Source organism: Oncorhynchus kisutch, linkage group LG19 (assembly GCF_002021735.2).
Source record: "Oncorhynchus kisutch isolate 150728-3 linkage group LG19, Okis_V2, whole genome shotgun sequence".
In the NCBI taxonomy this organism is placed as follows: domain Eukaryota; kingdom Metazoa; phylum Chordata; class Actinopteri; order Salmoniformes; family Salmonidae; genus Oncorhynchus; species Oncorhynchus kisutch.
Window position 1 is genome coordinate 14,790,990 of NC_034192.2, and position 25,303 is coordinate 14,816,292.

General features: G+C 43.4%; 1 protein-coding gene across 3 annotated transcripts; it reads left to right on the forward strand.

Moving 5' to 3' along the window:
* The first annotated feature begins 588 nt into the window (after positions 1–588).
* On the forward strand, positions 589–19,163 carry tmem168a (transmembrane protein 168a). 3 transcript variants are annotated; one of them, XM_020452815.2, is made up of 5 exons: positions 589–715; positions 1,150–2,441; positions 5,327–5,469; positions 15,072–15,346; positions 16,999–19,163. In XM_020452815.2, exons 2-5 carry the CDS (start codon positions 1,287–1,289, stop codon positions 17,544–17,546), a joined length of 2,121 nt encoding a protein of 706 aa, XP_020308404.1. In that variant the 5' UTR covers positions 589–715; positions 1,150–1,286; the 3' UTR covers positions 17,547–19,163. The 3 variants fall into 3 exon arrangements, with proteins under 3 accessions (XP_020308404.1, XP_031653844.1, XP_020308405.1); XM_031797984.1 differs by having other exon boundaries at positions 618–715; positions 1,333–2,441; XM_020452816.2 differs by lacking the exon at positions 589–715 and adding an exon at positions 728–995.
* Positions 19,164–25,303: the final 6,140 nt, after the last annotated feature.

Consider the following 25,303-nt stretch of genomic DNA (forward strand, 5'->3'; position numbering starts at 1 on the left):
AGGGAGGGAGGGAGGGAGGGAGGGAGGAGAGAGAGGACTCCTGCTGTATCTGTGTGTGCATTATTATACCTACAGTAGTCAGTCAGTCAGAAAAACAAACAAATCAAATAACATTTTACAAACGCTTCGTAAACAACAGCGAAATGCTTACTTACGGGCCCTTCCCAACAACACAGAGAGAAAAATAGAAAATGAATCGACCCCTGCCTCCGCAGTGCCCCTGTTGATATAAAGCCACACTACTACACATAATCATTTCCCAGAAAGTATCATTATTAACCAGAGTAATCTCTCTTTGGCTGTTCCCAAATATTGTACTATTTTACTAGAGCTACAGTACAGTATGCGGTAAAGTTCATATTTGAGTGGGGTGTCATTTGAGATGTGCCCCTTGGCACCGTCACTGTGATATCTTCACTGACCATAGAGGACACACAATGGATGTGGATGCAATGATTATATGCTTGAGGTGGTTGTCTTTTCTGATCACTGAATGTTAAATTACATTTTTTTCAATTATCTTGATAAATAATTATATTTCCTTGATGTCACCTCTAATGGAATAATAATTTATTGAGAGGGATAACCTGCTGTGAAACCACATTCGATTTCGCTGCAAACGCAAAATCCCAACTGTGTTTGTCTCATTATCTTTGCCGTAGTTTGGAGTCCGGAAACATCCCGAACTAGAAACGAAAAAAGTTTTTAGACAAGGGTAAGCAACTCAAGATTCATCTTTCGATTTGTCATCGATAGTTATTTGTGAATACATTTGAAGATTTTAAGTAGTTTTACTGTGATGCCTCTTGAATTGCGAGAGATGTCATCACTTACTTAACCTTACGACGCAGCATAACTAACTAACTAACTAGCTACTAGCCATTATTGTTGTGCTATGGCGTTCTTGTGATATGTGCTAGCCATTCTTGTGCTATTGACAGAAGCACGTAGCCAGCGCTTGCTGACTGTCTCTAATCTTCTGTCAATAGCAACTGGTGAGTGTCTATGTTTATTGCTGTGATAATTAAAACGGTTTGTTTACTTGCTTGTCATCCAGCAAACATATGACAGCTAAATTAGAATGATTATTGTTCATGATAATTAATGTAAACATTTTTCACATTCACAAAATATGTTCTCCTTTCACAGTGGCTGAATAGCCGATTTCATCGATCTCATCCATAATGTTGCCTAAATTCCAGTGCCCCCGTCTGTTACAAAACCTACACAAGCTTGCTACTGTCAGTGACATACCTTATCATTGAATCATGAGTCCCCCCAGTTAAATGTTCAGGAGGAGCTGTTACAGCCTCAACCACTGTCTCTACGCAGCCATGTCACGCCTGGAGCCGGAGGAGAGCGGGCCTGCGCCCGGCCGGGAGGTGGACATGTGGTCTTTGGTGCGTTGCCTGGGTTACCTGTCCAGTTTCAACCTGATGGTGGCAGTATGCCTGGGCCTGTACGTGCGCTGGGAGCAGACGGACGAGCCCATGATCCTTGTCATCTTCATCCTGGGTCTCTTCATCCTGGGCATCGCCAGCATCCTTTACTACTACTTCTCCATGGAGGGGGCCAGTCTCAGCCTCTTCCACCTGTGGTTTAGCTTCCTTCTGGGCCTCCTGTGCTTCCTCAATAGTCCCTCGCTGGAGGATAATGTGAAGGAGCAGGCTACTAACTACCTGCTGCTGGCTAGTGTGGCTTTGAGGACAGTGTGGGCCTTAACAGATAGGATAATGGGCTGTGTTCACTATAAACCCACCCTGCTCTCGTCCAAGGAGCTCCTAGAACTCCTGGGCTTTGGCATTGCCAGCACCACCATGCTGATGCACAAATCTATGGCCTTCATTGCCCTAGTGGTGGCGCTGGGGGCTCTGATCGTGGGCCTGCGTGTGAAGTCCCTCCTAGCCCTGCCCAACTTGGCCTGCTTCACCCTGGTCACCTCCCTGCTGTTTTTCAAGGCCGTGGGGATAACCACCAACCCCTTCGCCCTGGGCTGCTACCTGGGCCGTCTGATCTGTGACCCCCTCTTGGATGTCTACTTCAGCAGCCTAGGGGCCACCGAGCGCTGGCTGCCCCTGCTTTCCTGGGGGCGTGTCTGGTGTCGACTCTCCCTGCTCCCCCTGGGACTTGTGGAGATGGCCTTCTTCGTCCTAGCCGCTCTAAAGATGAGCCATCTGGAACTGTGGTACCTGGTGATCCCTGGATTCTGTGTGTTTGGCCTGTTCTGGACAGTCTGCCACGTGGTGCTGCTGATCACACTGTGGGGCTTCCACACCAAGCTGAGTGACTGTCAGAAGGCGCGCTCAGTCCAGCAGTCAGACTCACGAAGCCTGGACCGGGTCATGGCCTCGCGGGGGATGAGACACTTCTGCCTGATCTCTGAACGCCTGGTCTTCTTCAGCCTGGTGTCCACAGCCATTCTGGCAGCTGTGTCCTGGCAGGTAAGATTCTACATATTGCTACATGGTGAACTGGCAGGGTAATATATGTTAAACTAATGAATGAAAAGATGGATTGATAAATCCGTTAGCTGATTCAGCGATTGATCTGAGCTTTTCATTTATTTTGGTTTTGCCACATTGAGAAGATTTGAATCATTGAGAAGATTAGAATTATCTTATTCGAGACAGACCTGACCATGATAGCTGCATAGCCTAATAACAAAGCAAGGTGAGTAGCGTCATCAACATTGAAACATCAAGCTTCACGTCATAAACCCCAGAGACTGACGCTTGCTAGAGGCCTGGCATGCATTCACAAGACAGTCCCAAGCCGGAGAGGAGAGCTGCTTCTGCTTTCAACCGTGACCAAGTGAATTAGCTCTTTAATATGCCTATCTCCTTACATAAAGAGCCATAAGTTATTTAGCCCTAATTTAGCTTTACCTTGTAATCTGCTATTAGCATAACAGGCTACGCTGAGGCATGTCCAACTATTTGCCACGTCATATAAGATCTCCAGCCAGCTTATGCTACTGTACCTGTAGACTTCCAGTTATTGCGCTAACACTAGGCGAGTTGCGTCATCATTGGTTCGCGAAAAGAAAAAAATAACTGCTTGTAATTTCCTTCATACTGCACGCAGAGACATAGCCTGGGTAGGTAGAAAAACTAATTGTCAGAATCTCGCTGTATCCCTCTAAGCTATGACCCCACCATTTATTTTAATCATGAGCAAAAGCTGTTGGTTTTCTACCTAAAGTTGCAATGGGTCCATTTAATGGCCCTGTGCCGTCAAAAATGTGATTTTTTTTCTTCTGTGTTTTATGTTTCCACACAATGAGGTTGTAAAAGCTGAAAAGGCCACCTTGAATTTCTGCCTGTTTTGGTAGGATGGAGATTTGGCCTGACTGTTAACATCACCAGTAGATTAGTAAATAGACCAATAAGAAACAGTTCCAAATCTCTCAGCTAGGTCTCAGTTTTCCCCTCCCCACTCAGACCACTTCCAGACAATCCTAAAAAATGTCTTGCTTGAGAAATTGCTCTATTTTTGGTTATCTTTGACCATTTTAATTTAAAACAATCACAATCAATTGTTACTCAAATGATTTGATATTGGGATCAAAACTACCTTTAGTAAGCACAAGAGACTTGCAAAAGTAATAAAAGGCTGTGGCAGTACGAGCATGAAGAGCAGCATCTAGTGGGAAAAACCTGGTACTTTCACACTCATTTATGGGGGGAAATGTAAGCGACTTCAATGGCTAATTTCTCTGAACAGGAAAGAAAAAAAACATCACAGAATTCACAATACATAGGATGAATAAACAATACTCCAAGCCACGGCTTCATAAAACTTGTCAAACATAGACAACTGATACTGTATGGTGGCGGTTGGGGTGGCCTTGTTTTGGGTGGGGTACATTGGTGGCTTTTGACTATTTTATTTGGATTCCTCACGTCTTAGTCATTTTAAGAAGTGGTTTTGTCCAAATCGGATGTTGGGTATTATACTTAATGAATATTATATGAATCCTATGATTGAAATGGCCAATTTAGGTGTAATCAATTAGCTCAATTTCTCAGAGTTCAAAAAGTGTTTTCAACAAAATAATGATTCAGGAATGCTTATCTTTTCTGTTTCTAACCACAGAAACTATTTCAGAACAATCGGAGATGGTGGCTGTTGTCATGGCTTGCTGAAATGAAATGGAACTACCCTTAAAGAGATTCTCCTTTGTATACTTTTTTGCCGGTAGTTTTGAAAATATTACGAGCCAAAAGTGGTACACAAGTTGGTTACTACATCACATGTGCAGCTATGTGCACCACGTCATTACTCACTCACTCGCTCACTCACACAGCCGTTGGGCCACGCTGGATAACGATGGGCAGGTGCCTTGCTAGCTGCCACTCAAATGCAGGGGCTGAAACTTATTGGCTAGAACTCTAATTGCTCTAGGCTGGCCCATGTGGGGGGAAATGTGAGGAAAATGGCACGGCACAGCTTCAATAAACAGTCGCTTTAAAACTTATTTTCTCGTATTTCGTAGCTAATTAAGGTGACAGTAATTCTGCTCATAGATTATGCATGTGTGAACTACATATTGACACATCCACATTTATTTCTTAGTCGCCAAAGCACTGGAGCATGTCTTTAAGCAAGAATACTTACTCAACCCACCCACACACTCTTAAACATGTAAAGTAAATTAAACAATTCAGTGTCCGTGTTACCAAACATATAGGCCTAGCTATAGCTTTGAATTGTTTCTATAATCTAGGCCTATATCCTTGCTCTACGTTTTAAAGGGCTTGAATGCTGGGATTGCATAAGAGCTTCAGTGCTGCTTTGTCAAATGAGGACTGAGGAGATTATTATGGACCAGCTGTGAGTCCTTGGGCAGTCGTAGCTGAATTTAACAAGAAGTCTGCTGCCTCCATCCAAAACTGACTCGCTAATAATGAAGTAGGGAGTTCTGATGTGGTAACCTTGCTGGTGCCTGGCTAATTGGACAAATCAGATTGAGGAAAAATATGAGGTTTAATAAGGATTTTAATTGCAAATGTGAATGTAATTGAGGAATCGCAAGGCTATGTGGAAATCGTCAAGGCAACATCATAAAATTATTTAGTTACTGAATTTTAACAGCTTGGTGAATTTGTATAATAGTCCATTGGGTAGGCCTATAGATTGGCCTTGAATTCACTTGGACTATCTTTGAAAAGGCTTCATTCTCACTCCCACAACTTCACTTGATTGTGTTTGAAGGGTGTTTTGAGCTGAAGCCTTGTGATGGATTTTTTTTCTTCAATGTGTAAATTATCTTGTGCTACAATACATTGAAAAAAAATCGCTAATGAAATGCTCTCTTGTGTTGCAGCCCTCCAATGGTGTGTTCATAAGTGTGTTCCTGGTGGTCCTCCCTCTGGAGTCTCTGGCCCACGGGCTCTTCCATGAGCTGGGCAGCTGCCTGGGGGGCACATCTGTGGGCTACGCTGTGGTCGTCCCTACCAGCTACAGCAGGTATATAACCGTACACACAATCAATCAAATCTATTTATAAAGCCTTTTTCACATCAGCTGATGTGCTATACAGGAACCCAGCCTAAAACCCAAAACGGCAAGCAAAACAGATGTAGAAGCACGGTGGCTAGAAAAAACTCCCTAGAAAGGCAGGAACCTCGGAAGAAGTCTAGAGAGGAACCAGGCTCTGAGGGGTGGCCAGTCCTCTTCTGGCAGTGCCGGGTGGAGATTATAACAGTACATGGCCAAGATCTTCAAACGTCTATAGATGACCAGCAGGGTCAAATAATAGTAATAATTATAATCACAGTGGTTGTAGAGGGTGCAACAGGTCAGCACCTCAGGAGTAAATGTCAGTTAGCTTTTCATTGCCGATCATTCAGAGTTAGAGACAGCGGGTGCGGTAGAGAGAGGGAGTCGAAAACGGCAGGTCAGGAACAAGGTAGCACGTCTGGTGAACATGTCAGGGTTCCATAGCTGCAGGCAGAACAGTTGAAACTGGAGCAGCAGCACGACCAGGTGGACTGGGGACAGTAAGGAGTCATCGGCCAGGTAGTCCTGAGGCATGGTCCTAGGGCTCAGGTCCTCCTTGAAAAGAGAGAAAGAGAGAATTAGAGAGGGCATACTTAAATTCACACAGGACACCGGATAAGACCGGAGAAATACTCCAGATATAACAGACTGATCTTAGCCCCCTGACACAAACTATTGCAGCATAAATACTGGTGGCTGAGACAGGAGGGGTCGGGAGACACTGTGGCCCCGTCCGACGATACCCCCAGACAGGGCCAACCAGGCAGGATATAACCCAACCTACCTTGCCGAAGCACAGCTCCCACACCACTAGAGGGATATCTTCAAACCACCAACTTTCTACCCTGAGACAAGGCCGAGTATAGCCCACGAAGATCTCCCCCACGGCACGAACCCGTATATATAGTTGAAGTCGGAAGTTTACATACACTTAGGTTGGAGTCATTAAAACTAGTTTTTCAACCACTCCACACATTTCCTGTTAACAAACTATAGTTTTGGCAAGTCGGTTAAGACATTACTTCGTGCATGACACAAGTAATCTTTCCAACAATTGTTTACAGACTATTTCACTTCTACTTCACTGTATCACAATTCCAGTGGGTCAGAAGTTTACATACACTAAGTTGATTGTGCCTTTAAACAGCTTGTAAGATTCCAGAAAATGTCATGGCTTTAGAAGTCTCTGATAATTGACATAATTTGAGTAAATTGGAGGTGTACCTGTTGATGTATTTCAAGGCCTACCTTCAAACTCAGTGCCTCTGCTTGACGTCATGGGAAAATCGAATAAAAAATAATAAAAAAATAACCTTTATTTTACTAGGCAAGTCAGTTAAGAACAAATTCTTATTTTCAATGACGGCCTAGGAACAGTGGGTTAACTTCCTGCTCAGGGGCAGAACTACAGATTTGTACCTTGTCAGCTCGGGGATTTGAACTTGCAACCTTTCGGTTACTAGTCCAACACTCTAACCACTAGGCTACCCTGCAGCCAAGAGAGAAAATTGTCAGAGAAAATATGGTCTACAGCAATTTCCAAACTCCTGAAGGTACCACGTTCATCTGTACAAACAATAGTACGCAAGTATAAACACCATGGGACCACGCAGCCGTCATACCGCTCAGGAAGTTGACGCGTTCTGTCACCTAGAGATGAACGTACTTTGGTGCGAAAAGTGCAAATCAATCCCAGAACAACAGCAAAGGACCTTGTGAAGATGCTGGAGGAAACGGGTACAAAAGTATCTCTATCCACAGTAAAATGAGTCCTATATCGACATAACCTGAAAGGCCGCTCACCTAGGAAGAAGCCACTGCTCCAAAACTGCCATTAAAAAAGCCAGACTACGGTTTGCAACTGCACATCGGGACAAAGATCGTACTTTTTGGAGAAATGTCCTCTGGTCTGAGGAAACAAAAATAGAACTTTGGCCATAATGACCATCGTTATGTTTGGAGGAAAAAGGGGGAAGCTTGCAAGCCGAAGAACACCATCCTAACCGTGAAGCACGGGGTAGCAGCATCATGTTGTGGGGGTGGTTAGCTGCACTTCACAAAATAGATGGCTTCATGAGGATGAAAAATTATGTGTCTATATTGAAGCAACATCTCAAGACATCAGTCAGGAAGTTCAAGCTTGGTTGCAAATGGGTCTTCCAAATGGACAATGATTCCAAGCATACTTCCAAAGTTGTGGCAAAATGGCTTAAGGACAACAAAGTCAAGGTATTGGAATGGCCATCACAAAGCCCCAACCTCAATCCAATAGAAAATTTGTGGGCAGAACTTAAAAAGTGTGTGAGCAAGGAGGCCTACAAACCTGACTCAGTTACACCAGCCCTGTCAGGAGGAATGGGCCAACATTCATCCAACTTATTATGGGAAGCTTGTGGAAGGCTACCAAAAACATTTGAGCCAAGTTAAACAATTTAAAGGTAATGCTACCAAATACTAATTGAGTGTGTGTACACTTCTGACCCACTGGGAATGTGATGAAAGAAATAAAAGCTGAAATAAATCTCTCTACTATTATGCTGACATTTCACATTCTAAAATAAAGTGGTGATCCTAACTGACCTAAAACAGGGAATTTTTACTAGGATTAAATGTCAGGAATTGTGAAAAACTGAGTTAATGTATTTAGCTAAGGTGTATATACTTCCAACTTCAACTGTGTGTGTGTATATATATATAAACCTCACTGTGTTATTTATTTCTTTATTTATTTATTTATTTATATATATATATATATATATATATATATATATAGATACATACATACACACACACACACACACACACACACACACACACACACACACGTCTACGATTAAAACGGATAGCAACGATTAAAACATTCCCAAACCAGAAACCGTGGATTGATGGCAGCATTCGTGTGAAACTGAAAGCGCGAACCACTGCTTTTAACCAGGGCAAGGTGACCGGAAACATGACCAAATAGAAACAGTGTAGCTATTCCCTCCGCAAGGCACTAAAACAAGCTAACCGTCAGTATAGAGACAAAGTAGAGTCGCAATTCAACGGCTCAGACACAAGAGGTATGTGGCAGGGTCTACAGTCAATCACGGATTACAAAAAGAAAACCAGCCCCATCGCGGACCAGGATGTCTTGCTCCCAGGCACACTAAATACCTTTTTTGCCCGCTTTGAGGACAATACAGTGCCACTGACACGGTCCGCAACCAAAACATGCGGACTCTCCTTCACTGCAGCTGACGTGAGTAAAACATTTAAACGTGTTAACCCTCGCAAGGCTGCAGGCCCAGACGGCATCTCCAGCCGCGCCCTCAGAGCATGCGCAGACCAGCTGGCTGGTGTGTTTACGGACATATTCAATCAATCCTTATCCCAGTCTGCTGTTCCCACATGCTTCAAGAGGGCCACCACTGTCCCTGTTCCCAAGAAAGCTAAGGTAACTGAGCTAAACGACTACCGCCCCGTAGCACTCACTTCGGTCATCATGAAGTGCTTTGAGAGACTAGTCAAGGACCATGTCACCTTCACCCTACCTGACACCCTAGACCCACTCCAATTTGCTTACCGCCCAAATAGGTCCACAGACGATGCAATCTCAACCACACTGCACACTACCCTAACCCATCTGGACAAGAGGAATACCTGTGTGAGAATGCTGTTCATCGACTACAGCTCAGCATTTAACACCATAGTACCCTCCAAACTCTTCATCAAGCTCGAGACCCTGGGTCTCGACCCAGCCCTGTGCAACTGGGTACTGGACTTCCTGACGGGCCGCCCCCCAGGTGGTGAGGGTAGGTAACAACATCTCCACCCCGCTGATCCTCAACACTGGGGTCCCACAAGGGTGCGTTCTCAGCCCTCTCCTGTACTCCCTGTTCACCCACGACTGCGTGGCCATGCACGCCTCCAACTCAATCATCAAGTTTGCGGACGACACTACAGTGGTAGACTTGATTACCAACAACGACGAGACGTTCTACAGGGAGGAGGTGAGGGCCCTCGGAGTGTGGTGTCAGGAAAATAACCTCGCACTCAACGTCAACAAAACAAAGGAGATGATTATGGACTTCAGGAAACAGCAGAGGGAGCACCCCCCTATCCACACCGATGGGACAGTAGTGGAGAGGGTAGTAAGTTTTAAGTTCCTCGGCGTACACATCACAGACAAACTGAATTGGTCAACCCACACAGACAGCATCGTGAAGAAGGTGCAGCAGCGCCTCTTCAACCTCATGGGGCTGAAGAAATTCGGCTTGTCACCAAAAGCACTCACAAACTTCTACAGATGCACAATTGAGAGCATCCTGTCGGGCTGTATCACCGCCTGGTACGGCAACTGCTCCGCCCACAACCGTAAGGCTCTCCAGAGGGTAGTGAGGTCTGCACAACGCATCACCGGGGGCAAACTACCTGCCCTCCAGGACACCGACACCACCCATTGTCACAGGAAGGCCATAAAGATCATCAAGGACAACAACCACCCGAGCCACTGCCTGTTCACCCCGCTACCATCCAGAAGGCGAGGTCAGTACAGGTGCATCAAAGCAGGGACAGAGAGACTGAAAATCAGCTTCTATCTCAAGGCCATCAGACTGTTAAACAGCCACCACTAACATTGAGTGGCTGCTGCCAACACACTGACTCAACTCCAGCCACTTTAATAATGGGAATTGATGGAAATTGATGTAAAATATATCACTAGCCACTTTAAACAATGCTACTTAATATAATGTTTACATACCCTACATTATTCATCTCATATGTATATACTGTACTCTATCATCTACTGCATCTTTATGTAATACATGTATCACTATGCCACTTTGTTTACATACCCTACATTACTCATCTCATATGTATATACTGTACTCGATACCATCTACTGCCTCTTGCCTATGCTGTTCTGTACCATCACTCATTCATATCTTTATGTACATATTCTTTATCCCTTTACACTTGTGTGTATAAGGTAGTAGTTTTGAAATTGTTAGGTTAGATTACTCGTTGGTTATTACTGCATTGTCGGAACTAGAAGCACAAGCATTTCGCTACACTCGCATTAACATCTGCTAATCATGTGTATGTGACAAATACATTTGATTTGATGTACACAGAACTCACACACACACACACACACACACACACACCAGGGTCTCCGTTAGCCGCTAATAGCCAGCTTTTGGCAAATACATTTGACTGGTCATTTGAATAACTTTGTGGAATTAATTTGGCACGTGTGTATTTTCGTTAGTCGTTAGGTTTATCACACAAGCACAGCATACAGATACAGAGCCTATGATTGGAAAATCTGTCACACAGCGTGAGAGCTGCTACTACAGCTCCTCAAACAGCTAATTTGTTGCTGCTGGAGTGAAACTTTCATTTATAAGCCCAATCATTGCGTAACAATTCTAAATACAATCGCGTGTTAACTGTTTTGATGGTCCCGATTTTGAAAAGAGCTACTATTTTTATTTCTCAACTGTTAATTAAAACACTCTTCCCATTCTCCATTCAAGTTTATATAGGCAATGGTATCGGCACGCTTCAGCATGTTACACACCACTTTGTGATGAGCTGGAAGCTGTATGCGTTTTGAAAACACTTATTTAAAGGTTTGAAACCTAAATGTTTTAATTCATTTTATGAGGCATGACTGAACGCTCAGATTTTATGAGGCCATTGAACGCTCGGATCAACCCTACTCCTCGGCCAGAGTGTCCAGTGTGCTCTCTGAACGCTCCGAGAGCGAAACGCTCTGAATTTACGAATGGACAATCTGACAACGCCCAGAGCGCACTCTGGCACTCCAGATTGAATTTACAAACACACCTGAAATCGTAAAATGTCTAGCTGGTCATTTGTTATGATAACAAACTAGCAAGAGGTTGCATAGCTACAGCATCAATTTACAGTAGACAGGCGTAGTACGCTCAACTGAATGATACCATTCGTTTACAGTATTCTAAAATGAGCTCATAGTATATATTATGTAGTGTATATATTCATTTCTGGGCTGCAATCCCGTTAACGGGATGATATGACAACAGCCAGTGAAAGTGCAGGGCGCCAAATTCAAAACAACAAATCTCATAATTAAAATTCCTCAAACATACATGTATCTTATACCGTTTTAAAGGTAATCTTGTTGTTAATCCCACCACAGTGTCCGATTTCAAATAAGCTTTACAGCGAAAGCACCACAAACGCTTATGTTAGGTCAACACCAAGCCACAAAAAAACACAGCCTTTTTTCCAGCCAAAGAGAGGAGTCACAAAAAGCACAAATAGAGATAAAATTAATCACTAATCTTTGATGATCTTCATCAAATGACACTCATAGGACTTCATGTTACACAATACATGTATGTTTTGTTTCATAAAGTTCATATTTATATTTAAAAAATCTGAGTTTACATTGGAGCGTTACGTTCACTAGTTCCAAAAACATCCAGTGATTTTGCATAGCCACATCGATTCAACTGAAATACTCATCATAAATGTAGATGATAATACAAGTTATACTCATGGAATTATAGATGTACTTCTCCTTAATGCAACCGCTGTCAGATTTCAAAAAACCTATACGGAAAAAGCAAACCATGCAATAAGCTGAGATGGCGCTCAGAAAATTTGTGAAATTAGCCGCCATGTTGGAGTCAACAGAAACCAGAAATTACATGATAAATATTCCCTTACCTTTGACGATCTTCATCAGAATGCACTCCCAGGAATCGCAGTTCCACAATAAATGCTTGATTTGTTCGATAATGTCCGTTATTTATGTCCAAGTAGCTGCTTTTGTTAGCGTTAGGTACACATATCCAAACGCTCGTGTGTTTGAACAAAAACTTTGGACAAAAACTTCAAAAAGTTATATTACAGGTCGAAGAAACATTTCAAACTAAATATAGAATCAATCATTAGGATGTTTTTATCATAAATCTTCAATAAAGTTCCAACCGGAGAATTCCTTTGTGTCTACAGAAGCAACGGAATGCAAGTCGATATCATGTGGAATGCGCGTGACCAGGAAATGTCTCTCTGCCAGTAAGCTGACTCATTCAGCTCTTATTCAGTCCCACAACACAGCAGAAGCCTCATTCAAATTTCTAAAGACGGTCACCATCTAGTGGAAGCCCTAGGAAGTGCAACTTCATTCATATCCCAATGTAAATTCAATAGGGCCTGGATTGAAAATATACCAACCTCAAATTTCTCACTTTCTGTTTGGATTTCTTCTCAGGGTTTTGCCTTCCATATGAGTTATGTTATACTCACAGACATCATTCAAACTGTTTTAGAAACTTCAGAGTGTTTTTTATCCAATACTAATAATATTATCCATATATTAGCAACTGACACTGAGGAGCAAGCCGTTTACTCTGGGCACCTTTCATCCAAGCTACTCAATACTGCCCCTGCAGCCATAATAAGTTAAGTATGTAGTATACAGAATGTTAGTATGGGTATTCAAACAGCTCTATTCATATTTGCAACCCATGCTAGTTGTTGCATCTTTAGATGTCCCCTCTTTCTAAATTTCAAACAAATATTTTTATCTCTGTCACATGAAACCGCTTTCAGTTTGCTTTTGACAACGGTGTTTTTCCGCTAATTGCATTATGGAACAAACACTTTTTTGTAGCTTACTGCCTTGTGCGCACTGCTAAACTTATGTGAAGAAATAATAATTCATCTACATTTTTAATCTAAACGTTCTGATCTGTTGCATCAGCCTCATTGCTTTTTAAAGATTTCTTGAATTTTTTTATGTAGGCAGGGCCTACTGGTTGTATCATCCCATAATTGTCCCAGAGTCTGTTTGGAAAAGCCTATTTCTTTCTTGCACAGAACGACAAGCTGACCATAAGAATAGGTCAACCTTTCTACTATGTGGGATATTACATGGACATAGGCTAGTGATTTTGCAGTTTTTTTTTACTCGTCTTGTTGGCTGATGAAAAGTCAATGTGGCCGTTATTCTTACATCTTCAAAGTGCGCATTGGAATTCGGTAAGAAGGGCGTACGCTGTTGCATCCTCGAGTTGCATGTTCTGTGAGGATAAATCATCGAAATGTGATTTTTTTTGTCAGTGGGTGGACACCCTAATCAGGTTATGCGCCCAATGCATATGGGTCCGGTAAATTTCTCAAATGTCTGTTAAATTAAAAGTCAGGCTCCACATTTTCCAAATGGAAACCCTGACGCGCACACAATTCAGTGTACACAAACCTCACACACACAGACCCACATTCACTTTCTTCATCTCCACAATCATCAATCTTCCCTGCACCAAAGTATTTAAAAAATACCTTCATTTTACAGCATCCAGCAGGACAGACCATAATTTCAATTCCCTCACTGGACAAACCAAGTGGAAAATATCCCAATAGCCATGCATAAACATGACCCTAATGTTTTCCCCCCTGAGGCTGCTCTCTCCCTGGCATACTAAGTGGCTGTGGGTGGAACATGTGTTTACGACCAGGCAGGACCACTCTGTCCGACATGGCACCCTTATCCCTTTGACTAGGACCCATAGGGCTTTAGTCAAAAGTAGTGCACTATGTAGGGGATAGGGTGCCATTGCAGACTCTATCTCTGTGCTGGGGCAGTTAGCACTTGGTCTGTCTGTGGTGGTGATTCAGATGCAGGCCCATACATTTGCTCTGTATTCCAGGGCTGTGGATGTAGGCCCCGGCGAGAGACCAGAGAGCATGTTGAGAATATTGCAGTGTATTATCTACTGTTTGATGGGTTCAGATCATGTTTTTACAATGATGAGGGCCCCTTGGGAAGATGAGGAGGAGGAGGAGGAGAAGAAGGGAACGACGAGGGACAGCGAGCAAAGGAAAGTCTGACAGGGACAAAGTGAGAGAGGGTGCGGGGGGAGAGAGACAGGCTTTTAGAGAGGGAGGACAGAGGGAAGGGGATAGTGAGAGACTAATATGTTTCCATCTTTGTGTAGATAAGACCCAGGCCAGGTTAGTTACACATCTGTCACGTCAGCCTCCAACAGCCATGTCATCCACTGCCCCCCAGTCATTTCAATACAACCACTCAGACAAAATCTAGTCATTATTTAAACAGAACTTTCTCCAGCCCAAGGTCTCTCTCAAGATCATAATAACTCCGCTTTAAGATGACACGTTTCGAATTATGCAGATGTCTATATGAGTGAATGGAGAAAGTTGTAATGCCAGGGACAGACAGATACAGAGTGAGTGAGGCTATATTGAGTGACAGAGACTGCCCTCATGCCTGGTGCTGTGGGATGGAGAGAAAGAGGTGTGTCGGATCAAACAGATTTCTCTGCCTTGACCTACGAATGGTGCTGTTAGGTCAGGACTCCTCTCCATCTTTATTCTCACTAGTTTTAGACAGACACACACATTCCATCTCTACTGTACTGCCAGTGTCTTCACCTCTATTCCTTTTCTTACTCTACATTCTCATCTTCCTCTTTTCAATTCTGCTGTCTATCTCCACTTGCCATTCTCTCCTCATATTCATTCTCATTCCCTCCTTTCCTCCACCCATCCTCTCATCCTTCCCTCCACAGGCCAGATGGCCAGCCCACCCTCCTACCTCCGGTCCAGGTGCAGGAGCTGAACGTGCTCTCCACGGGCATGTTGAACAGTGTGCAGCACCTCTTCTCCCACCACATGATTGAGACTTTTGGCTGTGACTACTCCACCAGCGGGGTGACTTTGGAGGCCCTGCAGGCCAAGCTCAAGGCCTTCCTGGAGCTTTGCACGGCCGACGGGCCCCGCCATGATACATACGTGGTGTTCTACAGCGGGCATACGCAGCGCACCGGGGCCTGGGCACTGGCAGGTGAGTGTCACCATAGCTTACAGAGGCTGGCTGGCTTGATGGTTGGCTGGCTGGCTGGATGGCTGGCTGCCTCTCCTCAACGCACAAGCTTCTTGCCTCTCTGTCATCTTCTATCAATGTTTATTTTGCACCTATTTATTTCCAGACTAGATCAAACATGAAAAAGGCAGGATCAAAATAAGGTTATATGTTTGAATAAAACATGATGATGAGGGTAGAATACTATATTTTTGTTTTGACAAACAATTTAAAGTTTTCCATTTGTTTCTGAGAAAAGTACCAAATATTTTGTAGTCTGCCAGATGCAGTGTGTTCTATCTAACACCTTATTACTTGTTAGATATTACTGCACTGTTGTAGCTACAAACACAAGCATTTCGCTACACCTGCAATAACATCTGCTAAACACGTGTATGTGACCACTAAAGTGTGATTTGTGCCTGTACTTTTCATGAATCCATCGCCCTTAGTAGAAATGAAGAGTCTCAACATTTTCCCAGTGTGATAACTGAAGCTTGTCTTCAGTGGCTGCCAACACACGCCCACGCTTTATCACTGCGTGGTGCTGCTACGAAGACAAGCTCGGTGACAATTAAACATGACTTGACCGTTAATGTACTCCCACTCGTAACTTTTCCTTTTCTCCATGAACCCAGACTACTTTTACCTTTTTCTGTCTTTAATGTCCTTATTTACTCACCACCCACCTTAACCTTCTCAAATACATGCAGACAGTCATCGTGCCTCATCAGGCAAGTCGGCTGTAATGACTGTAGTTAATTAGTATTATTAACCCATTACCCAATTATTCTTTTAATTGATTAAGGAAGGAATATATTGTACATTGTAAGCTATGATTACAGTAACTTTTAATTCCTTTTATCAAACTAGCTACTAAACCCCTAACATTCAGGGTCAGTAAAAGAAAACTGGTACGTATCGTCTTCCTAAAGATACAGATCCATCTACGGACCAATGCTTCTTGTAATATGTGTCAAAACATCAACGCAGCCACAGTGTACCACCCCGGTGCTCCCCTGAAACCCAAATTGTACATTAAGCATCAGTTTGTCACGACCACACAGTGTATTGCTCCTCTTCACCAGTCCCTTTCTGAGCAGCTCCCAAACTATAAAGAAATATCTTATCTTGGCTCCATCTACGGGCGCCTCTTAATCTTCCTGCCATGGAGCCCACTGCCATATTAATCCTCATGAAGGATACTGTGTTTGAGCAGTGGAGGCCGAGGGAAAAACAACCCGAGCCCTGGCTGGCGTTGGAGCTTTACAGAACGGTCTGGGAAGAGCAGGATGGGGGGGGGGGGGGTGTCGTCTCTGGCACTCTTACGCACACATATACACACTCATACACCGCTCACGTTTCTGCCACAGAGGAAGGGTGCCCAAACAGAGAGCAGTCCCTGTAACTCAGGATTTAGACTAGGGATAGGCCATACAGGTGTGTCGTTGTAGATGGTATTCAGAATAACAATAGAGATGATTTGACAAATAACTTGACTATTCGTGTTCCTTTTGTTTACATTGTGCATGTCATGATATGAATCACATCAGCTTTTCGCAAATGGTTCCTTGTTTGTCCCAGCCTAAGACTAGGGTTGGGGTTATTAAAATGTTTATTTCTCTCTCTACCAGGAGGAGACTCTCTGCGTCTGGAGCAGCTGCTGGAGTGGTGGAAGGAGAAGAACAGCGGCTTCACCTCCCGTCTCATCCTGGTCCTGGACACAGAGAACTCCATGCCCTGGGTAAAGGAGGTCCGCAGGATGGAGGGAGTCTATGTGGCTGTGCAAGGGGCCGAGCTCGCCCCCGCCGGCGACATCGAAGGCGGGGTCGCCCCCCGCCTTGGGGACTTCACTTCGGAGTGGGTGGAGTTCAACTGCAACCCGGACAGCGCCACCCAGTGGTCGGAGAAGGGCAGGATGGTGGCGGCGGCCTACGGCGTGTCGAAACACTGGAGCGACTACACGCTCCATCTTCCCACGGGGAGCGACGTGGCCAAGCACTGGAAGACCCACTTCCCCCAGGCTACCTATCCTCTGGTGCACCTATCCAACTGGTGCTGTGGGCTCAACCTCCTCTGGCTGTGTGTAGTGTGTCTGAGGTGCTTCAGGCGACTCAAACTGGGCTGGTTCCCTCCCAATATACTGGACACGGGACAGGGCATCAAACTGGTCCACTCATAGACTGACTGAGCTGTATGTCTGCCTGGGAGATCACTTGCCTGACCACTCACCCTGAATTGAATTCCTCTGCTCTATCAATCGCTACATACAGTCAGTCTGAAACTACCATCCTAGAAGTTGTTTGTGTGACTTCAAAACCAATGAATCAGTGATTGGTTAGATTTGTTTATGGCAATCCAGTCAGAGAATCAAAGTTGATAACGTCATCAGGTAAGCAGGCTCTGGCCCAACCCATCGGTTTCTGGGACCAATCAGATTGGTCAGATTGTGTTTGCATTCTAGAAATCGTCGGGGAGGGAGGCAAATCCAGACTCATCGTGGAGAAGAAACGTCAGTTGGCCGGAGCAATGTGGATGGGTAGCCAGGCAAGGAGATCACAAGGGAGTTTCAGCAGGTAGCCTAGTGGTGTTGGGCCAGTAACCAAAAGGTTGTTGGTTCAAATCCCCGAGCCGACTAGGTGAACAATCTGTCTATGTGCCCTTGAGCAAGGCACTTAACCCTAATTGCTCCTGAAAGTCTCTCTGGAAAAGAGCGTCTGCTAAATGACTCAAATGTAAATGTGTTGACAATCATCAGTATCTATGGTAAGCCATGTGTAGACAATCACCAATAGTACATGTGGTAAAGTGATCACCACAATAGGCCTGATTTCTATGGTAAAGCTATATCCATCACCGCAATCAGTCTTATCGCCATGCTAGTATGGGCCTTGTTTCCAATGGTATAAGTAGACATTCTCCACAATATTCTGTGTATCTATGGTTTACTGACATCCACCCTATGTGCCTTGTTACTTTGTAAATTGAACTTTCGTGGGACATTGTACTTTATTGTGAAAATGCAATATATCATTATTTCATAAGTGTTTTTTTCTGGGAAGACATTTGTAATTGTTTATTTCCGCTTTGGAAACTGATAGTATACAGGTTTTACCATTTGAAAATGTCTAGCCAAAGATTTTGGGACAGATTTTCAAGAGTCTTGGCCAGTGTCTTGCCTTGCGTTTTGGTCTTGGTTTCTATTGACTGACTATTTGAAATCATGAGATGATTTATTACCTTATTTTAGCACCACATTCTGTTCTATTAGATGGATTACAACAAAATGTGGTTAATTCATTGATTCGTTTTTTAAACATGAATTGAGGAAATGTGCTGCGTCAGTGTGAGTAGGAGGAGGAAGTGTTGACAATTGGTCGGCCTGACAGGATCTATATAGCTGCAGGGATATACAGTACACAGCTCCCTGCCTGGCGCCACTTTGCTGCAGTTGTTTTGGCGTCGAATCCACTGTAAAAACAATGACTCACCACATGTAGCCTATCATTGCATCATAAACCGTTCACTGTGCCCTCATTGGTTTCGATGGCCATGGTGACCCATATTGGCCAACCTTTCTGCTTCATTTGGTGATTGTCTTGCTCTCTCTCTCTCTCTCTGTGATGCTGCCTTTATGATACACTGTGATGTTTATGCTACAAAGGTCAAATTGTATTATTCTACATATAAATGAAAGCCAAGCCTTTTGTCTCGCTATGTCTTCGTTGTCCTGATTTGAACCATTGTGATGCCTCATCTCAGATTATGCTAGAATAATAAAGTGAATATGTGAAAAGTTGTGTACATGTGCTGGTCCCTTATCTATTGAAATGAATTGCATTTTGTAAAAACCCTGTGCAGCTCAGCAACATTCTGGTATCTACCTGGACATTGAAATGGGAAGTTTACCCCAGAGATTAAGAGTCACTCAGTTTAGTTTGGAAAGCAGAGTCGATGGGTTCAATTGGGGCCAAATCGCCTCTACATAATTGCTTGTCTCTCAGTGGTGGTTTGAGAGGATAGGATGGGTAGAAAGAGGAGGATACATGGAGACAAATCATGAAATAGCCTAGCCATCCATTCCAATTCCAGACATTAATATGGTATGGTTTACAGACATTGAGCAAATACAGACCCTCGCTCTATAAATGTTAGTGTTGGCTGCAAATATTGGGTTTGAGAACCTAGAAGTCCAGACAGATGTAGGAATAATTGTCCTATGCTGCAGTAAAAAGCTTTCCGTTCTCTCTCTCTCGCTCACCGGGGAGTCTAGCTGGACACAAAGCTTGCACTTCACTTTAGTCCACCTTTCCTCAACACGTTGTGGTGGACATTCACAAGAAAATGTTTTCCTAATACAAATCAAATTGTATTAGTCACATGGGCCGAATACAACAGGTGTAGTAGACCTTACAGTGAAATGCTGACTTACGAACCCCTAACCAACAATGCAGTTAAAAACTAAAATACAGAGTAAGAAAAAAAAGTAATAAGTAATTAAAGAGCAGCAGTAAAATAACAATAGAGAGACTATCTACAGGGGGGATACCGGTACAGAGTCAATGTGTGGGGGCACCGGTTAGTTTAGGTAATATGTACATGTAGGTAGAGTTATTAAAGAGACTATGCATAGATGATAACAGAGTATCAGCGGTGTAAAAGAGGGTATGGGAAGGGGCAATGCAAATAGTCTGGGTAGCCATTTAATTAGATGTTCAGGAGTCTTATGGCTTGGGGGTAGAAGCTGTTTAGAAGCCTCTTGGACCTCGACTTGGCGTTCTGGTACCGCTTGCCGTGCGGTAGCAGAGAGAACAGTCTGACTAGTGTGGCTGGAGTCTTTGACAAATCTTAGGGCCTTCCTTAGGCAAAATGATGTGCGTGAGTGGTGCCATGACTCTCTCTCTCCTTAGTGGGGATCAAAGGCGCAGGTTTTAAAGGGAAGTTGGGCCGGTTTTATGACTTAACACCGGTCGTTAACTTTCTCTCTCTTGCCCTGCAGCATTGAACAAATGAATGTGGTGTGTGTAGAGAGAGACTCTTGCCTAATAACTTCAACATCAAACAACGGACACTGGGACAATACATTTCAACATCCAAAGGTTGGGGATGATGAGGGATGGAATATGAAAAATGAATATCTATTTTGTGATGTCATTAAAATGATAAAGACTATAACAGAAATACTGTAGCTTAGCAAGGAAACATTCTAGCTGTAAAGCTTCCACCCCATAGGATGTTCGTACAATATAAAGAAAGATGAAACTTTGTTTGAAAATATAGAAATGTGAGTTTAGTCTTCTGAGATAATGGTTGTTCATGTCTGTTGCACACTAACTAAGCCACGCCCCCAATGAGGTCAGAGTTCGTGTCCACATGCTGGAACCGCCCTCCAAGGCCAGAGTGCTTAAAAGGACATGCTGAGAATTGAAATACAGACCAGAGAATGTGAGGACGAAACTACAAGACCAGATAATGGTAAGACCCTCTGAAACTCTCGACATGTGAAGAGTAGACCAAAACATGCACCGTCTGCAGCTCTGCACGTAAAGTAGTCTAGGACAATTGATCCTAGACGGGTGGGAAGACAGATCCCTCTCACCACCGTGTGATACACCTGAAGTATTCATTCTAAGAACAATCCAGAACAAAAGAAGCCTACAACTAAAGATGGACATTGTGACCTCTGGTAGACAACCAGAGACTTACATCGAACTACTCCCCATAGACAGATCGAGTTGTTTCAACAGAGATGACAGATAAAGACATCTACATGTAAATATATGTTGCATTTCTAATCCAAATGAGCGGTTATTAAGGTACTAAATATTCATATTTACGGTGAGCATAGATTCCAAATGTATGTGTGTTAAGTCCACTCTTTGTCTATCCACCTTTTTATCATTCCCCACCTCCTTTCCATTGTGTAACAAGCCGTCATATCGGGTTAGTCCACTAGGGACTGTTTTCATTGCATTATGTGAGTAATCAATCAAATATGCCGTGTGTGTGTGTGTGTGTGTGTGTGTGTGTGTGTGTGTGTGTGTGTGTGTGTGTGTGTGTGTGTGTGTGTGTGTGTGTGTGTGTGTGTGTGTGTGTGTGTGTGTGTGTGTGTGTGTGTGTGTGTGTGTGTGTGTGTGTGTGTGTGTGTATTTCTGTGTGATTATTTAGTTAGTAAATAAATAATTAAGCCAATTTGTGAATTGCTGATTCATCACTTAGGTTGGGGTTCGTCCAAATTTATGAAGTCAATGACGTTCAGAATGAAACTGATATGAGGAAATTATTAACTGATGACTGGTATAATATCGAGTTAATTTGGGAAATGGTAACTCATTAAATAAACTTTTCCAGTGGTGCCCCAAATTCCTAATGAGTTAATTGTCAATCAATCAATCACATTTATTTATAAAGCCCTTCTTACATCAGCTGATGTCACAAAGTGCTGCACAGAAACTCAGCCTAAAATCTCAAACAGCAAGCAATGCAGGTGTAGAAGCACAGTGGCTAGGAAAAACTCCCTAGAAAGGCCAGAACCTAGGAAGAAACCTAGAGAGGAAACAGGCTATGAGGTGTGGCCAGTCCTCTTCTGGCTGTGCCGGGTGGAGATTATAACAGAACATGGCCAAGATGTTCAAATGTTCATAGATGACCAGCAGGGTCAAATACTAATAATCACAGTGGTTGTAGAGGGTGCAACAGGTCAGCACCTCAGGAGTAAATGTCAGTTAGCTTTTCATAGCCGATCATTCAGAGTTAGAGACAGCATGTGCGGTAGAGAGAGAGAGAGAGTAGAAAATGGCAGGTCTGGGAAAAGGTAGCATGTCCGGTGAACAGGTCAGGTTTCCATAGCCGCAGGCAGAACAGTTGAAACTGGAACAGCAGCACAACCAGGTGGACTGGGGACAGCAAATAGTCATCAGGCCAGGTAGTCCTGAGGCATGGTCCTAGGGCTCAGGTCCTCTGAGAGAGAGAGAATTAGAGAGAGCATACTTACATTCACACAGGACACCGGATAAGACAGGAGAAATACTCCAGATATAACAGACTGACCCTAACCCTCCGACACAAACTATTGCAGCATAAATACTGGTGGCTGAGACAGAATTTTACATGATTAATTTAATTAATCGAGTAATAATTAAACTCGGTAGGTAATTATACAATGATTAGCAGTCATCACATTAATGATAGTTACGTCACGACAGTGTTATCCAGACTGTATTAGAGCATTAATTAGCTGTATATCATGCTTTTATAACCGTGAATTAAGTCACTTAAAAGAAGCGTGCTTGAAAGAACCGAAACATTGACATAGCTCACAGTAGGAGGTCATAGGTAAAACTTCTTCTAGGAATCTTATTTCACTGCTAGACAGCAACACACCTGTATGAAATGACTCACTGTCTTCATTTAAACATGTCTCCACCATCAGGTTAAGTACACATCATTATTCCTAGTCTCATTCATTATGTTTCCAAGCCTTTGCATTGTTGCAATATGAACCATCATGCAGTACCGTATGACCATGAGCTCATTCCAATCTTTCCTATTCTGCTTGTTGCGAGGTAAATGTAATGAATTTCTCTCTTCTCTCTGACTGGAAATAGGCCTGACTGGCTGCTGGAGTAATGGGATGAGATTATTGATTCATTCGATGCAGGACCGTATGTTAGCAAAATTACAAGATTATAGCCTCCCGAGTCACGCAGTGGTCTAAGGCACTGCATCGCCATGCTAGCTGTGCCACTAGAGATCCTGGTTTGAGTCCAGGCTCGGTCGCAGCTAGAGACCCATGTTGCGGCGCACAGTAAACCCAGCATTGTCCGGGTTAGGGGAGGCTTTGGCCGGCTGGGATGTCCTTGTCCCATTGTGCTCTAGCAACTCCTGTGGTGGGCAGGGCACATGCACGCTGCAAGGTCAACAGGTGCACAGTGTTTCCTCTGACACATTGGTTTCCGGGTTAAGTGGGCAATGTGACTTGGCTGGGTTGTGTTTTGAGGACACACAGCTCTCGACCTTCGCCTCTCCCGAGTCCGTACGGGAGGTTCAGCGATGGGACAAGACTGTAACTACCAATTGGATACCACGAAATTGGGGAGAAAAGGGGTAAAACAAATTACAAGATTATGTTATGATACTGTTTTTGTACCGAATAGTTGTTTTCAGGCAATAGAATAGGTTTCTTAGAACTCTCTCTTCATTCTGAGTCAACCGAGAGAAATCTTTTGAAGTTTGGGCTGGCAAGTGATTAAGTGATGCCTTGGTGATAAAACACTTTAGACACATTCCATTCTATGATTAGTGATTAGACCTATGTCTCCGGCTTGACATTCATAGATAAGGTGTGTGTGTGTGTGTTTGTGTGTGCGTGCGTGCGACTCAAGAGAGCGTGAAGGAATTGAACAAACATCTCATTGTTTGTTCTAATCCTTGCATCTAGGAAACTTATCCTGGAGGAGTAAAATAACACCCCCTGTCCAAATAAATGACAGCATGAACCCAGGTTGGTTTATGGTGCCCCAATCTACATGGGAGAGGTGGAGACAGCCGTAAATAAGCATTTTGAAGTATGCTATATAAAGACCGTGTATACCAGGCCTGGGCAATTCCATTGTGTTAGCTGGGGCTGGGGCAAAAGTGTGACACCAATCAGTCCCCCGAGGACTGGAGTTGCTCAGGCCTGCTGTATACTATGTATAATTATAAGCACTTCGGAGTGTGGGGTCGATGGTTTCATTATTGCAATAATGAAGCAATATTAAATAAAGATGATTGTTTGAAGAAATGACAGTCTCTCACTTGTTTAGAATATTCCACGACAACTGCTCCAACTTTTCAGCCCAAAAAAGACAGTTGATGTTACTGTGGCTTTGAAATGTCAGAGGCATTATCTCTAAAAATGTCAAAACTACATTCAAATCCAGAACTACAGTGCATTGGGGAGGTATTCGGCCCCCTTGAACTTTGCGACCTTTTGCCACATTTCAGGCTTCAAACATAAATATATAAAACTGTATTTTTTTGTGAAGAATCAACAACAAGTGGGACACAATCATGAAGTGGAACGACATTTATTGGATATTTCAAACTTTTTTAACAAATCAAAAACTGAAAAATTGGGCGTGCAAAATTATTCAGCCCTCTTAAGTTAATACTTTGTAGCACCACCTTTTGCTGCGATTACAGCTGTAAGTCGCTTGGGGTATGTCTCTATCAGTTTTGCACATCGAGAGACTGAAATTTTTTCCCATTCCTCCTTGCAAAACAGCTCGAGCTCAGTGAGGTTGGATGGAGAGCATTTGTGAACAGCAGTTTTCAGTTCTTTCCACAGATTCTCGATTGGATTCAGGTCTGGACTTTGACTTGGCCATTCTAACACCTGGATATGTTTATTTTTGAACCATTCCATTGTAGATTTTGCTTTATGTTTTGGATCATTGTCTTGTTGGAAGACAAATCTCCGTCCCAGTCTCAGGTCTTTTGCAGACTCCATCAGGTTTTCTTCCAGAATGGTCCTGTATTTGGCTCCATCCATCTTCCCATCAATTTTAACCATCAAGCTACAGGATACTGCATTAGCCTCTGTCATTAAGAGTGGTGCAGATGACCTTCTTCTTCACATCATCAACATCAACATGAACATCATATGAGGAAGCCCAGAGATTCACCAGTGCTTGGTTTCAATGTTGTTATTCATCCTGTAATGTAACAAAACAACTAACCTAGCTAGGTTTATGAACAGAATATAACCAATTACCTAGACTTATTTATAGGTTCCTTCCTTCCAGTAACCCAACCTTCCCTTCTTCTGCCAGACAACAAGGTACACTGAACAAGGTACACAGCAGTGGTGTAAAGTACTTAAGTAAAATTACTTTAAAGTAGTTTTTTTCAGTATGTGTACTTAATTTTACTCTTAATATTTGACAACTTTTACTT

Excerpts from the sequence above, each read along its gene's own strand:
- tmem168a (XM_020452815.2), top strand. The coding sequence starts at position 1,287 with ATGTTCAGGAGGAGCTGTTACAGCCTCAACCACTGTCTCTACGCAGCC. Across the intron at positions 2,442-5,326 it reads TGGCAGCTGTGTCCTGGCAG|CCCTCCAATGGTGTGTTCAT; the intron begins GTAAGATTCTAC and ends CTTGTGTTGCAG. Across the intron at positions 5,470-15,071 it reads GTCCCTACCAGCTACAGCAG|GCCAGATGGCCAGCCCACCC; the intron begins GTATATAACCGT and ends TTCCCTCCACAG.